The 18,358-nt window shown below is 45.0% G+C and overlaps 1 protein-coding gene across 3 annotated transcripts in view; it reads left to right on the forward strand.

Annotated features, from left to right (window-relative positions):
* The window catches only part of TTC3 (tetratricopeptide repeat domain 3), a 137,556-nt gene that overhangs the window by 64,705 nt on the left and 54,493 nt on the right, over positions 1-18,358 (forward strand). For all 3 annotated transcript variants that reach the window (XM_054048969.1, XM_054048987.1, XM_054048978.1), the window contains 8 exons: positions 2,657-2,723; positions 6,186-6,323; positions 12,208-12,288; positions 13,155-13,267; positions 13,533-13,659; positions 16,794-16,916; positions 17,086-17,187; positions 17,939-18,031. In XM_054048969.1, coding sequence (XP_053904944.1) covers positions 2,657-2,723; positions 6,186-6,323; positions 12,208-12,288; positions 13,155-13,267; positions 13,533-13,659; positions 16,794-16,916; positions 17,086-17,187; positions 17,939-18,031 — 844 coding nt within the window. The remainder of the gene's footprint in view (positions 1-2,656; positions 2,724-6,185; positions 6,324-12,207; positions 12,289-13,154; positions 13,268-13,532; positions 13,660-16,793; positions 16,917-17,085; positions 17,188-17,938; positions 18,032-18,358) is intronic.

Genomic DNA, 18,358 nt, shown 5'->3' on the forward strand with positions numbered 1-18,358 from the left:
TAGCAGTAGATGGTTGTCATAAGCACAAGTTTATGATTTCCTTGAAGCTCCAAGAAGAAGAAACTAAGCTGTAGAAAGAAGAGCCATGATTAAAAATTAGATCTTCAATGACAAAAGGAACCCAGAAAAACAGGACCGTATAAATATTATGTAAATGTTCTCACTGCTAAATTTGCTCAACTTTTCTCCTTCAATGGTTTTTCTGTAGTAATCTTATAAGTATCTAAAATCATGTCCCAACAATTATTCATTAACATTTGTAAGTAAGTGAATGCTCTAAATGAGTTTGCTACCTCACAAATAGGGTTGCCAACTTCCTAATTGCACAAAATTAAACACCCTTGCCCCGCCCCCTTCCCTGAGGCTTTGCCATGAGGCCCTGTCCCCCACTCACTCCATCCTTCCTCCCTCTGTTGCTCACTCTCACCCACCCTCATTCACTCATTTTCACTGGGTTAGAGCAGGGGGTTGGGGTTGGGGTGAGGGCTCCGGCTGGGGGTGTGGGCTCCAGGCTGGGGCCAGAAATGAGGGGTTCAGGATGTGGGAGGAGGCTCTAGGCTGGGGCAGGGGATTGGGGTGCAGGGAGATGAGGGCTGTGGGCTGGGGGTGGGCTCCAGGGTGGGAGGGGGCTCTGAGTTGGAACAGGAAGTTGGGATATGGGCTCCGGGAGGGAGTTTGGGTGTGGGGGGGAGCTCAGGGCTGGAACAGGGGGTTGGAGTGTAGGCGGGGATGCAGGGTGCAGGCTCCAAGAAGGGGCTCAGAGCTGGGGTAGGGGGTTGGGGTGCAGGAGGGAGTGAGGGGTGCAGGTTCTGGGTGGTGCTTACTTTGGGCACTCCCTGGAAGCGGCGACATGTCTCTCAGCTCCGAGGCGTAGCTAGGCGGCTCTGCGCAGTGTGCACTCCCTCTACCCTCAGGCACCACCCCTGCAACTCCCATTGGCCAGCAGCCACGCAGAGCCAGGTAGGGATCCTGCCTTAGCCCTGCTGTGCTGCCGACCGGACTTTTAACGGCCGCCAGGGTCCCTTTTTGAGTGGGTGTTCCGGTCGAAAACTGGACACCTGGCAACCCTATTCACAAGGCATAGAAGTTATTGTAAAAAACAGATTGGCAAAAAAGAAAAGTAATAGCAGAATTGCTAATTTTAACACATTTGTATAGGTTCAAAGGTATTGAGATGCTAGTGTTACAATCACCAGATAAATGTCTATAAACAAATGTCAAAAAATAGTTGCATGTGGGAGAGGGGGAATACAAACAAATCCAAATCACTGCTTGTATAACCATCTTGTACCGCATAGCTGTTTACTTCTGCTGAAGGGTTTCTTGATTATAGTAAATGCATTACTGAAATTAAGATGAGCCTTTAGTTATTACAGTAGATCTTACCTTGAAAAATAATTATCATAAAAGTAATAAAATAATTATTAAAACTTCTAAGAATGGTACATGGGCCATAACATTTTGTTAAGTTTGTATTAAGGCTGTCAGTTTGCTGTTTTTACCTCTCAGATAATTAGACTTGTGATCAAAGATAGGTATTCAAAGATCCTTTGATAGAGAACTGTGTCTAGGCACAGCAGAATTTTTTTGGTTTGCTTTTCAACTGTAACATTCTTTATCACAGTAGTTATAATTATCAGTTTTTTAGATGGTAAAATGATTGGCAAGCTACTGGTGGCTGAATACATAATCTGTCATTCTCACAGCCAGAAACAAATTTGATATGGCGTTAGTGAGACACCAAAGTATGAAACCCTACCAGGGCATTTGGAAGTCACTTTTCAGAGCTGAACTACACTTGGATTAAGTTTACAGGTCCAGTCAGTTGACTAAATTTCTTTAATTACTACATCTGTCATGGAGAGGCTGCACTGTTTGAAGTTTTTGTATTGTTCAGAGACCATTTGCAATTTTATAAATAAATGCAAAATTAGAAAATTCTTGTTAATAAAATGTGTTGATGCCATTACTTAATCACAGTCTACTTTTACATCTTTGTGGCTGTTGCTGTGAAAAGTTTATAGAGCCTAGCCATAACAATGAACGTGTTTATTGTGCAGTCTAGGATGCCATGGATCTCATACTAATTAGTGAATTAAAATTTAGCCACACCAGCAGAGTGGCTAAATGGTGTGGCTAAATGATCATATCATTTTCAAGGTCCCCTCACACTTGCTCTACTGTATACAACAGACAGATTCCTTCCTAGAAATCTCCAGTTTCTTAGCACACAATCTTTAGGACACTTCTCATGTGCTGGGTGCTTGCTGCCCTTGAACATGGGGCAGAGATGAATGTATAATCAAATGTCTTTAGAAGCTGGGAGTATGCTTCTCAGCACTGGTAGAGAGACCCATGTTAGCTAAGCTGGAGCTAGTGCACTAAAAATAGCAGAGTGGCTCAGGTGGCTAGCCTGATGACCCGTCCTTGATGCTGCAGTCACACTGTTATTTTTTTGTGTTAGCTTGAACAGAGCTTGTGCATATCTGTCTACTTGCTCTGGGAAGCACCCTCCCAGTTGCTGTGCAGGCGTACCCCATATGGTTACATAAGCAAAGGAATTTCTTCACCCTCTGAAGAATGGAGTATATAAAATGTATATTTACAAATTCCAATTTAAAAAATGCAGTGATGCTAATACTCTCTTTAATTGTAGAGATCATCTGAGTTTGAAGATCGATTCTAAAAACATCCAGGATAAACTCTGTAGTGCTATCCGAAAGGTAAATGAAGGAAACAACTGAAAACATTAGGATCTTAGTTGAAAAAAACTTTTCATGTCTCTGTCTGAATAAATCATGTTATCTTGGCAATGACATTACTTAATTAAATGCCATTATTTTATTTTTTAATACTTAACATGTTGAGGCAGCCTAGGGGTTAAGTACACATCTATCAGACGAGCATAAACTTCTGAACAGGGCTGTGTCTACTCTGTGGTACAGTAGGGCCAAATAAAACAACATCAGCCCCTACATTCTGCTGCAGTGTTAATTTATTGTGTTGCTAATCAAGTGCAGATTAGGACATTTTAATGAAGGTTGACAATTAAGCAGGCATCAGCTTTGGAAAAGTACCTCTTAGGTGAACATTTTTATAAAATATGTAATATTTTTATATCAGAGAGGCTGTCCAATGATCCTCCAAAAATATAAAAACTCAAGAGACACAAAACTACTTTTAAGGAAGTTGGTGGCATGCTTGTCTTTGGGCCATGAGTCCTAAGAGAGACATTTTATGTCACCAATTTACAGAAAATTCAATACAAGAACCACATAATAATAAACATAACAAATTGACAACCAGTCACTTAAAGATCAGGAAAATAAATACAATTTCAGACTTATGACAAATTTCACCATCAGCATTCGCTCCATTCTGCCCGAAGAGTAGATGAATGTTCTTATTTTTTTTGCAAATACAGCAATTTTAGTATCCATTTTGTTTTGCAATTCAGCTATGGTTTTTGCAGCTTGACTTCTGAAATCTGAATTTTGATGGATGAAAGTTAATCTAAAATTCATCAAGATAAAACTTTTGAAATTTAAAATGTTCTGTAAGGCCCCAGTGTTTGACACGGGCTGATCATTACTTTGAAATCTCACTTCAGTGGTACCAACAGGACTAGTTAGATTTGGCTTTTGTTTTCACTTCATTAAAATGTTTAATGATTGGGTGAAACATTAATATTTAGAAAATTACTTCAAACATTACAATCCTAACTTTTAAATTTCTACTTTAAAGAATCTGAAAATAAAACAATTTTACATACTGAAAACTCTAATTTTAGGCATGATTTAGGAGATCATTACAGTATGTGTAATAATGAATTTCTTTAGTATTCAGTTTGTTTTTAATGTATTAATTTGGATTTATGTAAATAGGAAAAAGGGGACCTATTGATAGCCTCTAACACCCTTGACAAAGCTTAAAAATACACCAAAATAATACTGAAGTGTAATTTAAAATACAGCAGTATAATTCAGTATAACACACTATCAGGAAATTGGGCAGCTTAGGATCTCAAGTCATCCTCCTCCGTCCAATATTTTCCCACTTCTATAATTCCTTTCCAACCCCCAACCCTGTCTTCCATTGCCTGGAGAGACAATGATGAGCTTTATTCATAATTTTTTACATTTAAATTATTTCATATATTAAAAGAAAATGAGGAATGAAAGCTTATAAAACAGGTCTGCCTGACATAGGAACAATGAGGTATTATGGTCTGTGTGCATATACGTACATGTACTCCCTTGTTTGTGCGTAGTAAAAATCCTTATGCAGTCTTCTTTAACGAGTACTTGATACCTATGCATAGTAGCTACTTCATGACATTAAATTCAGCTTTGTTTTTCCTTAATTACTTGTTCAAAATACTAAGGCCCCAATCCTGCAACTACTTGTGCTTGGAGGACTTCTGCACAGCAGTCCATTGTGATCCACAGCATAGTATCAGAGCCTAAGATATTAGACCACTTCATGAACTAATGACTTCTGTGTTTGTCTCGTGTATACAGCAACTTTAGAGGAGTAACAAGCTAATACAATACCCAAGATATTTCAGCATTAAATATAAAAGAAGACCAAAAGTGAAAGTATATAGACCAGGGAGAGAAAAAATGTTTTCAAATTGCTTATTGTTTTAGAGAAATGGGTGGGTGTAAGGTGAAAAAATATAGGAAGTCTGCTTTTAGATGGTAAAAGTGTTGAGGAGCAGACTCTTAAACCGTGGTGATGAAATCATCTGACGGGACCGAGGAGTTGAGATTTAGAGAGACTAAGGTCTTCTCTACACTACAAAGTTTTGTTGGTAAAAGCTGCCTTTTGCTGACAAAACAGGGGAGCTGTCCACATTACAGAGCTACTTCTGGTGGCGAATCCCTGCTGTTTTGCAGACAAAATAAAACCACCTCAACGAGAGGCATAAAGCCTTTTGGGGCAAAGTTAAAGCAACAAAGGGTCAGTGTAGACACTGCTGTTTGTTTTGTCAACATAACTGGCTTCCACCAGTATCCCACAATGCCTGCCTGACTGCTCTGCTCACTGTTTTGATCTCTGCTGCCCTGCAGGTATGCGCCCCTCCCCTTTCAAAGCTCTGGGAAGTATCTGGCAGCTCAGCCTGCTGCTCAGTTTGGGGAACAAAGAGCAAATCATGAGCGTGGAATGCTCCTGTTCTGCCCTGCACTGGGAGCACAGCGGCAGGCAGACTGCTGCTGCAAGGAGCAGGGAGGACGATGGATGACTGCTGTGCTGCTTTGACATTCTTCAGCATGGAGAGCTCACAGAGCTGCTCAGGATGCTGCTTCCGGCAGCTGAGGGGGCTGTGGGAGAACTTGGCGAGAATCATAGAACCATAGGCAGGCAGGCAGAGCGGTCTGCATTAGGGGAGACTGCTGTGCCGACTGCCAAGCAGAGACGGGGGCTGACCTGGGGTGTGTGTCCCGCTCCCCCGCCTCAGGATAGGTGATCAGCCTGCTGTCTCGCCTGCCCCAGCCACACCACTCTCCTTTCCCTCCCCGCACACACTTCAGTTGAAAAAGCAGCTGACAATCTACTAGGATGCCCCTGGAATGATGGGACTGAGAAACATGCCTTGTGATGCTGTACCTTCCCCATGAGGCATTGCAACACCCTTCCCAAAGCACCCTGCAGCCAGTCGCACAGTGGGATAGCTACCCACAGTGCACTGCTCTGTGTTGATGCAAAAGCTGCTAGTGTGGATGCACTCTGCTGACACAAGGAGCTAGTGTGGACATGCAACAGCGGTTTTAATTAAAGCACTTTAATTAAAGCGGCATAACTTTTACCAACAAAACTTTGTAGTGTAGACAAAGCCTAGGTCTGTGAAGTACGTTGGAACAATAGACCATTGACATACATGGATGACAATTTTTAAATGAATGGGAAGCCAGTGAAGTTGTTGGGGGGGATGGGTCTGAAACAATATTTTTAAAGTTTACCAAAGTTGCTTCTGTGCAAACTTTGAATACCCACAAGTCAGGTCAAAGTGAATGTTGCCACTGAACTAAATTCAGAAAGGTGGAACTCTTGTAACCAAAATGCAGAAAAGATTGAACTCTGATATTATTTAATCACGACTTGGATAGCGTTTTTAATAATTAGTAGCTTGTTTCATAACATAGTCAACAAAATTTGATTTAGTTAAGATTGAATTTTTGTAGGTGGATTTAACTGTGTTGCCAGAAATGTTGAAGACGCTTGTTCATGATGGCTATACAGCCTTGCGGGACCAACGTTATCGCAGTGCTGAACAATTCTTTTCAGACTTATTGAATATTTTGGATCCTTCAGAGTTAAAGGTAAGGAGGCGGGTGCCCTGGCCTATTTACTAGGGATGATTGAGCCTTGACCTGTAAGTTTTATATTTCACTGCTTTTCCTCCCCCAAAGCAATCATTATATTTTATTTTATTTTATTGTTTCCAGTCACATTCCACTATGTGCTAGGCATTGTACAAATGTAAAAAAAAGCACAATCCGTCTCAAATAGCTTATAATTTTAAAAGACAGAGAATAGGGAAAAAGATACAACATATAAAGTAGTTATGGTGATCATGGACAACATCTTGACATTAAAATGTTTTGGGAATACAGATTTTTATCTGTGTGCATATACACAAAATTGCATATCCTAAACATTTTAAGATGTGATCCATAACCATATTAGCCACTTCACTTGTATCTATTTTTCTTACACTTTATTCTCTCTTTAGATTGTAAACTCTTTATGGCAAATACCGTGATTTTTTTATTAAATATCTAATCCATCCCCAATAACCTTCTTACATATTTTCATTGTCATACATTCATACAATTTTTAACGTAGTTTTCAGTATCTGCTCCTGGGAGAATTATGCGCCACTGTGCAATGCAGAATTTGCTTAGAATTAATGTTCTGCGCAGAATTTCCCTTTTCCCCCTGCAGAATTGCTGCTGCAGAGCTGCTGGCTGCCACTAGGGGCCACTGAATCCAGGAGAGCCCAACTTCTAATAGAAGTTACTGCTTGAGTAGGAAAGGGAGCTGGATGGCTCGTGGTAGCTGCAGTTCATGGCACGCCATGAAGAAAGGAGGTGGCATGCAGGCAACTCAATACAAATCCTGGCCCCAGCATCAGGCTGTTTCTCCCTCTGGATCCCTGGGCTTTGAGTAGGAAGGAGTACGAGTGTCTGGGCTTGGGGTCACCCTGCAGCTCGGTCCTGGGGAGGAGTGGGTGCGGCTCTCTGGGGAAGGGATGTGGGTCATTGGGGGGGAAGGGGACACCCCGCAGCTGGGCTGTTGGGGGGGAGGGGTGCGGGTGTCAGGGCTGAGTGGCACCCCGCAGCTGGGTGGGAGGGGGTGCGGATGTCTGAGCTGGGGGTGTGGGGGTGGAGGCATGTGGCTGGGCTCTGGGAGGAAGGGGTGCGGTGTCTGGCCCCACAGCTGTGCTCTGGACAGGAGGGTGCAGAGAAACAGGACCTGGGTTGTTGTAGGGGTTTCTTTAACTCTCTACTTCTGGAGGAATCTTTTTTTGTTGTCTGTATTGTTACAGACATAGTTGCTGACAGGTATTTTGAAATATATTACCCAAATAATTGAAACTGGCATGATTATGTAGTGTTATTCTTCGAGTGCTTGCTCATATCGATTCCAATTAGGTGTGCACGCGCCAAGAGTACAGTCATCGGAAATTTTTTCCCCTAGCAGCACCTGTCGGGTCGGCTATGGAGCCTCCTGGAGTGGCGCCTTCATGGCGCTCAATATATGACCCTGCTGACCCAGCGCTGCCTCAGTTCCTTCTTACCTCCAGCGACGGTCGTTGGAACTGTGGCGTCTTGCTCAGCAAGTTCTATCACATTTCCCTAGCTTTGTTTGTGTTCTCTGTACTTTTTAGTTAGTTCTTAGTTGTTTGTAGCTAGCAATTGGGCTGGGGGAGCTTACCCTCTATCCCGACCGCTTTTCCTTGGGAGGGCTTGAACCCCTCGGACTTGGGCATGTAAGCCCTGCAAGTCCTGTAGCAAACCCATACCAACGGGCGACCCCACGACGCTTGTCTAAAGTGTCTGGGGAGGCTCAGCAAGCCGATTGGTGTAGGATTTGTAAGGGGTTTCAACCCAGAACCAAAAAGGAGCGAGACTTTCGCCTCAAGCAGCTCCTTATGGAGGCGCCACTTAGACCATGGCAAGACCCGGCGCCAAGGGGGAGGGATAGCTCAGTGGTTTGAGCACTGGCCTGCTAAACTCAGGGTTGCGAGTTCAATCCTTGAGGGGGCCACTTAGGGATCTGGGGCAAAATCAGTACTTGGTCCTGGACTCAATTACCTTTTAGGGTCCCTTCCAGCTCTATGAGATAGATAGGTATATGTCTCACCATTTAATAAATAAATAAATAATTCATTGGTGCGTAGCGCTCCGGCGACACTGGTGGAAGCGGCACCGCGGAAGGACTCTGGCAGAGACCCGTGGCACCGATGCTCCCCGGTGCTGAAAATGGCGGGATTGACCCAGCACTGCTCCAACTCCCTGGTGCAGAAGTGGCACCGGAAGCAAGAAAGGAGCAGCTCTCCATCTCAGAGGTCCACCTGTCTGGAGCAGGCCAATGGGTTGTGTCCTCAAGAGGAGCACCCAGCACCTAAGCCTGCGGAGATGGCACCATCGACTTCGGCCCTGCAAGGAGGACCGTTGAGTCGATGCCGTTGGACTCCCCGGCCTAGGTCATCAAGGAGGTGGAATTGCCGTCCATCTTGGACACCTTTGAGGCTGCGAGGGACCTCATTGCCATGACAGCACCAAGGTCACCCACCCGTCGCGCCAAGCCTCCGGTACCGCATTGCGTGGCACCGTCTCAAGCGATGCTCCGTCCCTCGGCGCCGCTGATAGTCCCGGCGTCGCTTGCAATTGTGGCACCGGTCATACTTGCAGCACCACTCCAGGTTACGCCAGTGCTCCCACTCGCAATGCCGATCCACGCATCAATCCCTGTCGCACGGCAGGTCCCGGTGCCGCTCAGAGACCCAGTGCAGCTCCAGGTGGCGGGACCGCTCTCCAGTGTAGTAGCACTGCTCTCCGGCGTAGCGACATTGCTCTCCGGCATGGCAGTGCTCGCAGGATCAGCTCCGCTCGGCACTGCCCTGGCCATTGCCGTCCTGGTCTTCAGACTCGGAGGCAGGATCTAGATACTGAGAGCAGGGTTGGCACTGGTCGGGTCATGGACGCTCTGAGATGGGAGCAGGGCTGTGGTCTGCGCAGTGCCAGGAACCAACGCAGTGGCCATTTTGGACCCTGTGGGCATACCACCAAGTGCAAGGCACCCAGTCTAAAGGCTCCCAATCAGCCACCTCTGAACCGCTGGTGCCGGAGGCTTCCACCAGTTGCCCAACCCCTTGGGGTGCCAAGGAGGTGCAGTGCCCGTGCCCCTCCCCCCCACACCAACTCCAACTCCGGTTCCTAACCAGGACCCTTGTCCAGCCAGCAAGACAGGACGGGAAGTCCCTGACGAGCAGGAGGGACAGGAGGACCTTGTTCCCCCATTAGCCTCCTTCTCCTCCCCAGATGAGGCCATTGCAGGCATGTCTATCTCTGGACCGCCTCCCAGAGACGGCCACACCCACCAGGACCTCCTTCACAGGGTGGCGCGCAACATGGGTCTGCAGGCCAAGGAGGTAGTGGAGTCGGAGGACCCGGTGGTCGACGTCTTGGCCCCGAAGGTTCTTCTCCCCAAAAGGTCCTTCGAGGGTGTGTCTGCCCCTCATTAAGACCATACAGGCCAATGCCAAGACCATCTGGCAGACCCCGGCCTCCATCCCTCTCACCGCCAAGGGCATTGAGAGGAAATACTTCGGCCCGTCGAAGGGGTACGAATACCTCTTCACGCACCCGCAGCCTTGTTTATTGGTGGTTGCAGCAGTGAACGAGAAGGAGAGGCAGGGGCAGCAAGCCTCAGCACCTAAGTCCAAGGATGCCAAGCGCCTGGACTTGTTTGGGCGTAAAGTGTACTCGACGTGGGGGGACTGCAACTCAGGATTGCCAATCAGCAGGCAATTCTGAGCCGGTATAGCTTCAACTCCTGGAACTTGATTCTCAAATTCAAGGAACTGTTTCTGTCACAGTCCAGGGAGGAGTTTGGAGCCATAGTGGAGTAGGGCAAGGTGGTGGCATGGACCTCTTTACAGGCCTCACTGGACGCTGCGGATTCGGCGGCAAGCACCTTGTCCTCCATTATCACCCTGAGGTGTAGCTCATGGTTGCAGGCCTCGGCATCAAACACCCTTCCTCCAGATGCCTGTACCCCTCATCTTGGAGTAGCTCCTACACCTGCAACAGCAAGGCCTGGTGGCGTCCTCCATAAGGGTACACCTCGTTGTTATCTCGGCCTTCCACCCAGGAGCATCTGGTCGGATCCCTATAGTTGGTTGCTTCCTCAAAGGTCTGGACCACCTACATCCCCAGATCAGGCATCCTGTCCTTGCCTGGGACCTTAACCTGGTCCTCTCCAGGCTCATGGGGCCCCCATTTGAACCACTGGCAACTTGCTCCCTACTGTATCTGTCGTGGAAAGTGGCTTTCCTGGTCGCCATTACTTCTGCTAGGAGCGTGTCTGGGCTAAAGGCCCTCACCTCTGACCCACTGTACTCGGTTTTCCACAAGGATAAGGTGCATCTCGGGTCGCACCCAGCCTTTCTCCCCAAGGTAGTGTTGCACTTCCACGCCAGTCAGGACATTTTCCTGCCTGTTTTTTACCGTAAGCCGCATGCCAGTAACCGAGAGCAGAGGCTGCACTCCCTCGATGTTCGGCGAGCAATAGCTTTCTACATTGAGCGCACTAAGCCGTTCAGAAAATCGAACCAATTGTTCATAGTGGTGGCAGACCGGATGAAAGGGCTCCTGGTCTCATCTCAAAGAATATCCTCCTGGATCACGTCATGCATCCTCACATGCTATGAGTTGGCCAAAGTACTGGCCCCGGCTCTTACGGTGCACTCCACGAAGGCCCAGGCTCGTCAGCAGCGTTCTTGGCCCAGGTCCTGATCCAAGAAACCTGCAGGGCAGCAACTTGGTCCTCGGTGCATACCTTCACCTCGCACTATGCCATCGTCCGGCGCGCCAGAGATGATGCGGTTTTCAGCAGAGCAGCGCTACAATCAGCGTTTCCTTAACTCTGACCCCACCACCTAGGTAAGGCTGCGGGTAGTCACCTAATTGGAATTGATATGAGTAAGCACTCAAAGTAAAAACGGTTACTCACCTCTTGTAACTGTTGTTCTTCGAGATGTGTTGCTCCTATCCATTCCAAACTCACCCGCCTTCCCCTGTCAGAGTAACCGTCAAGAAGGAACAGAGGAGGCGCCGGGTCAACAGGGTCCTATATTGAGCACCATGAGAGCGCCACTCCAGGAGGCTCCACAGCTGACCCGACGGGTGCTGCTAGGGGAAAAAGTTTCTGATGACTGTGCACGCAGCACGCGCGCACCTAATTGGAATGGATATAAGCAACACATCTCGAAGAACAACAGTTACGAGAGGTGAGTAACCTTTATTTGACAATTTTCAGAATTTTAAAATACTGTATGCAGAATCTTTAATTTTTTGGCGCAGAATTCCCCTATGAGTAAGTATTATATAGTGTGTATGTATATATGTATGCAGACACCTCACAAACATGAAATATCCCAGATCCTATTGTATTGGCAAAGCCTTCCTTCTGCAACAAGAGAAACACTAGCCTAACTGTCCAGGCACATAGCATGGCTATCGACCTAAAATCATATCTCGCCTTATTAATAAGGGAAAACCTGTGGAATTTCTAGTAACATCCATTCACTTAGGAAAACTTTAAGAAATGTAGTATAGTCATCTAGCTAAAATAGTAGATATGTTAACTTGTTCTCCCTGTGTTGAGTATTTTCTCTGAACATAGTATAGTAAGGTATAATTTTACCAAAAGCAGTAGTTCCAGAACACATCACCATGCTATGTTTGAGGATAGTAAGAGAACAGGAGGACCCTTTTAAGCCATCACAGAAGGTCAAATGAGGATCCTGTCATTGTAACACTGATCTGTTATTGCCTGAAGATTGTGATTGTGTGAATTGTGGTTTTTCCCTGTGCCTACTGTGGAGAACATTGTCTACTTCAAGGCAGAGTGTTCTGGTTACTAACTTAATCTTTTCACACATACTGTTAATGTGATTTCTTTGACTATTTGCAGCAGCTGAATCTTGCTGTTATTGACTATGTAGTAGTCATCTATGGACATGCCACTGCTCTCCTTGGAATAGGACAGCCTGAGGTAAGACTTTAAGCTATTACAATTGATTCTTCTGCATCTTAAAATGATAGTTTAGACATTAGGTGATTTACCAGCACCTTTTATGAGCAGACAGAAATGACTGGGTGAGCTCCAGGAAGGGAGGTTTTGACTGTTAGAAAGTAATGTTGTTTACTGTCCAGATAAGCTTGTATTTGGACTTCTAGAAATTAAAGTACTAAGAAAGAAAATTACCTGTAAGTTTTCAAGTGGGACTCCAAGCCTACTAATGAAAGGGAAATCAGTCCTGCACATCATTTCCCCCCCCCCCCCCTTCTCTTCTTTTTTTAATAGTATTTAAAGAGTGAGTAACTTGAGTAGACCCAGCTACCGTTACAAGTCACTTTTTAGTAGCATTTTAAATATTTTTGGTCCATGAATGCCCAATAGCAGATAAGGATTAAGATTCTGCCTAGTTTAGTTGTCCCCCCACCCCCAAATATTTTGGAGTACTTTTAAAAATAGAGTTCTTGTAGCCTTCTAGTCTCTTGAGATTTTGGGTTATTTAATGTATATTTTATTCAGGAGAGAAGACTAATGATAACATTGTACACTTGCCTCCCTAAAGTAATCAAATGAATGGACCGTGTGAGAGGGAAGCTTAATTTCCAGAACATGCAAGCGTGATTCAGTCTAGATCAATGAACTGTTTTTTATGTATGTAAATCATAAAGAAAAAGAGAGTGCACAGGCACACACCTTCAGCGTTCTTAAAGTTGATCAAAACATAGGCAGTGCTGCATTTTTTTTTGTGCAGTTAAGAACCATTATCCAAAAGCTATTTGCTTCTTTGTTTTTGTTTCTTAACTATTTCATTAGTTTGTGATTATCTTAAACTTATTTTGAAGGAATTAGCAAAGGCTGAAGACCAGTTTAACAAAATAATTGAGCAGTATCACAAGGAGAGATTTAATGGCTTGGCACATTATGGAATTGGAAAAGTATACCTTAGACAAAACAGGTTTGTATAATGTAAAACTTCATTTTTATTAAGCTTGGTGCAGAGACAAATGAACTTAGATTTACTCTATAAATGAAGATATTTGTAACAGATATCCTTGTCTTTAATAGTTAACCCTTTCTCCACTACCTTGCACTTCATACAGTCTTTAATTTATGATGGCTTTCAGTTTCACAAGCACGAAGCATTCCATTCCATGTAAGACAGTTGCATGAAATAGCTGTAGAATTGTGACCTCACTGTCTTGTATGTGTTTAAAATTTAGATTTTCAGATGCTATACATCAGTTCTTGAAATCACAGACAATGATTAATCGTAAAATTGTACCTGGAATATTAACTTGGCCCACAACATCTGTTGTCATTGAAGAGACTCGGACTGAGAAATTACAGGTAAATAGAAGTACCATCCCCGTAAATCAGAGAATTTCTAAATGAATGGGAAGATGCTGATTTAATACAATTTCACTCAGCTAATGAATCTTGGCTTTTTATGGTATCACCAATCACAAGAACGGAGAAGCAAGGGTCCTCAGAATCCTCACCCTGACTGTATTTCTTACCAATTAAAATATCCTCAACCCAAGCCCCAATTTGTAAAGAGGTGGGATCTGTTCCCTTGGTACCAAGTCAACACTGCTTGAATGGGCTGGGCTCCGTTCTGAATGTACTCAGTTCCTAAAACTTGGGATCTAGGTAGGGCCTTGAGCTTTAGTACATTTTTTGGTAGCATATTGTGAAACTACCCTGCCAGTGTTGTCCAAGTGTTAGTCGATCAGTTAGTTTCTTAGCACTTAGAAATTTAGTACAGAAATTTTTCTGCACTAAATTTCTAATACATTGGACTCTATCAGTAAAGAAATCATAATTAATAAAGAATTGAAGTACTGAGAAACATGAAATTAAGTAATAGTTACTTTGTCAGTTTTTAAAGCCAACATTTGCTAGGGGTTTAGCAACACGATTCCCAGTGATTTTATTGGGAGTAGAGTGGTTACGTTTCTTGGTCAACCTTAAAAATCTCAACTGTTAGCTTTAAGATTGTCTTTCCCATTGAAATAGTAGAAACAAAGCTATTTTTTTCATTCACAAACACTATCCTTAAGTTGAGAGAGAACTATTAACATGTAAAATGATGGTCTGGCCAACCTGTATTACTCTTGGGGGAATTCTGTGCCAAAAATTAAAAATTCTGTGCACAGTATTTTAAAATTCTGCATATTTTATTTGTCAAAACAATACAATATAATCATGCCAGTTTCAATTATTTTGGTAATTATTTCAAAATACCTGTCAGCAAGTATGTCTGTAACAATACAGGTAACAAAAAAGATTCAGGAAATGTTTTTTAACAAATAGATTCCTTACTAAGCATACTAATACAGAACTCTGAGTAATAATTCATTTAAACTACAATACAGAATCTTCTTTCCTGCATCCCTCAGAAGAAGTGCAAAGTCTTGGGGGAGCTGAGGGAGAGGGAAGTAATTGCTGGGAAGGAGCTTGGAAGCGAACCTGGAGGGTTGTTGGGTGTGGGCGGGAGAAGTATGGAACATGGGCTTTTTTGGAGGGGGGAGGGGAGATAGGGAGCTGCCTCCATGCAGACTCTGGCTGACCTCTAGCCTTTTCCATTCAGTTAGGCACATCTGCCCCTGTCCCTGTGTGTCCCTGCTAGGGTTACCATATTTCAGCAAGAAAAAAAGAGGACGGGAGGAGCCCCGCCCCTGCCCCTCCCACTTCCCGCCCCCCCAGAACCCCCAACCCTCCCTCCGTTCTTTGTCCCCTGACTGCCCCCTCCTGGGACCCCTGCCCCTAACTGCCCCCCAGGACTCCACTCCCTATCTAAGCCTCCCTGCCTCTTGTCCCCTGACTGCCCCAACCCTTATCCACACCCCCACCCCCAGACAGACCCCTGGGACTCCCACGCCCCATCCAACCACTCCCCACCCCCTGACAGCCCCCCCCCCGAACTCCCAACCCATCTAAACCCCTCTGCTCCCTGTCCCCTGACTGCTCCGATCCATCTCCCCACCCCTGCCACCTGACAGCCCCCCCCAGAACTCCCAAACACTCCCCCCCTGCTCCTTGTCCCCTGACTGCCCCCTCCTGGGACCCCTGCTCCTAACTGCCCTCCAGAACCCCATCCCCTACCTAAGACTCCCTGTTCCTTGTCCCCTAACTGCCCCCTCCTAAGACCCCCCCCAACTGCCCCCCAGGACCCTACCCCCTACCTGTACGCTGACTGCCCAAAACTTTCTCCACTCCCGCAAAAAGCCCCCCCCGTTTCTTGACTGCCACCTCCAGAACCTTCCTGCCCCCTGACCTCCTTACCCTGCTGCTCAGAACAGAGTGTTGGGCTCTGTGCAGCCGAGCCGGACACGTGGCTGAGCTCCCCAGCACAACAAAACCCGGTCCCTGGCCCTGCACAACAAAACCCGGTCTGGCCCTACACAGTGCTGCCGGACTGGGCTGCAAGGGAGCTGCCGGCTCAGAATGCAGGGCGGATCCGGCTCCTCTACAGCTGCTCCTGAGTCCAGCCCGGGACTTCCCTGCAGCCCTCCCAGCCGCTCGCTCTGCTCTGCGGGGGGGAAATCCCGGACATTGTGAGTGCTTTACAAATTCCCCCCGGACGCTATTTTTAGCACAAAAAGGAGGACATGTCCGGGTAAATCCGGACGAATGGTAACCCTAGTCCCTGCACTCCCACTTCCCATTCAGCCAGGCATATCTGCACATGTCCCCATTTGGCCCCAAACCCCTACTACCATGTGGCCCCATACTCTCCCCTCCCCTGTTCTCATGTGGTTTTGCACCCCTACTCCCATTCAGCCCTGTCTCAATGTTGTCATCCCACAAGTTCCTGTGCCCTTACTGCAGTCTACCCCCTGCACTAGCCCTTCTGAACACCAGTTTGTGTGGCCCCCCCAGTGGCCCCGTGTGCCCTGCTCTGTCCACCTCCTCCCCCCATATCCCAGGCCTCCTCACCTGGCACTACGAGCAGGGCATTGTGAGGAAGGCAGCCTCTGTCCTGTCTCCATGGTTGGCTGCTCCAGCCCATGAGCCAGCTGTTCTCTCTTCTGGTACCACATCGGTTCGTGGTGAGCAAAAGGTGTAATTGTAGCATGACCTCTCTCAAGGTTTCCTTTTGCCTCCCCCTCAGAATCAACTATTCTGCGGGGGGATAGACATTAATTCTGCACTTGCGCAATGGTGCAGAATTATTCCAGGAGTACTGTATGCAGAGAGGCTATGCATTCCTCACTGACACCTGTAGAAGTATGAAGAACTTTTGAAATATTTTGCAGCATGAAAGGCAGGATGTTTTTAAAATTAAGTTAATTATTTTCAAGTATAACTCTTTTGGCTCTGAAAATGTGGTGTCTGTTTCACCCTAAAAACATCCAAATCTTAAAAAATTCAAGTAGAGAGATGTTTGATCTCATTACTTGGTTTTTGTGTCTGAGAAATAATTTATTCTTTGGAACAATGTGATATCTCTATTTGTGATTGTATTTGATGTTTTATAGTTGATGTTGGAGAATTTCATTGAGGAATGCAAGTTTCCTCCAGAACCAGATGCAGTTTGTTCTTATCAGCAGTGCCATGGACATTCGAAAATTCAAATCTATTTTACTGACCCAGACTTCAAGGTAAACTTTTTTTAAGGGTTTTGGAGATCCAACTTTTTGCCGGAGTTATGTGCCTTGCACATTATACAAGTTTTATGTGAAGCATAAATTCTTAATTTTTTGTTGTTATTGAATGGTACATTTTTTTTTTTCTTTGAAAGCATAAATTCCTATGGTCTTCAAATTTTAGGGTTTTATACAGATTACTTGCTGTCAGCAGTGTAAAGTGGAGTTTCACATCAGCTGTTGGAAAAAGCTGAAAACTACAATTTACAGTGATAAAAATGACAAGGTAAGATCCAGGTCAAACTTCTATTTAAGTATTGGTTATTAACTGTTTTCTAGGGGTGTAGCTGTGCTAAAGTCATTAAGATGAGAACAGTCCTGGAGCCTTAACTTTTCACCTGTCCTATGGGGAACATACAGTCTGTGTTGCAGGCATAGGGAAATCCTGCAGGCGTCAAGGTATCTATGGAGGACAGGGATATTTATGTAAAGGCTCAATGTGTATGGCCTGTTCTCTTTACCTCTTACTTTATGGATGCTTGATTCCCTTAGAAACCTTGCTGTTATGGCCTCTCCATCAGCTAATACTCCAAAACCAAAAGGGTTTCAATGTGCACAGGGAGACTTGGCAGAAGATAATGGTGGTAATCGGTATAATCTTCTGTTGGGAAATCCCAGCAGGTTTGAGATGGGAAAATGAGGCTGTTAAGATCAGGAAGTACCCTTTCTCAATCCATAGAGCACAAATTCTGTGGACAGGAAATTGGAGGATTTCACCATTGGTTTGGGGAGTAAAAGAGTATGTGCCATGAGCAACTGCTCCCATCTTTTTGATCCCAGCCATTTTATGCCATGATTGGCTTCCTTCTGCTAAATGCAAGTAGAGGCCTAAGCCTTTAGTGATGGTCTTAATTACCTTGGTCAGCTCAAGTTCAGTATACACAATAGCATTTTTGTACAAAAGCACGGAGATAGTGTATCTTTCCATTTGTAGAAAAAAAATTCTGTTTTCAATAATACCTGATCTTCTTCCACAGGATTTTCTTCAAGAGTCATGTTTCACTCCTGATTGTAGAGGCCTCATTTCAAAAATTGTTATCTTCAATTCTTCTGGTCTTGTGAAATGTGTGGTAAGTAATTAAACATCAGTGTGAAATGATAATCAGTTTTTTAAAACAAATCCTCATCTTGCAATTAAGATCCACTGGAGACTTGTACAGTGTTACTTACTGACAGTGCAGTTACATAATTTCACTAGGGGATCACAACACTTTACATAGCTCAATTAACTTTTTTAGCATCCCCCTTTGAGGGAGGTGGTGGTTGTGGTTGTGGTTTTGGTACCTATTTTACAAATGGATAAAAAGAGGCACAGGGTAAAGTGATTTGCCCTTGATGAGATAGCAAGTCAATTTACTGTGTTGACCTTATTACAAAACCACAGGTAAACTGGAATG

The sequence above is a fragment of the Malaclemys terrapin genome, chromosome 1 (genome assembly GCF_027887155.1).
Source record: "Malaclemys terrapin pileata isolate rMalTer1 chromosome 1, rMalTer1.hap1, whole genome shotgun sequence".
Classification (NCBI taxonomy): domain Eukaryota; kingdom Metazoa; phylum Chordata; order Testudines; family Emydidae; genus Malaclemys; species Malaclemys terrapin.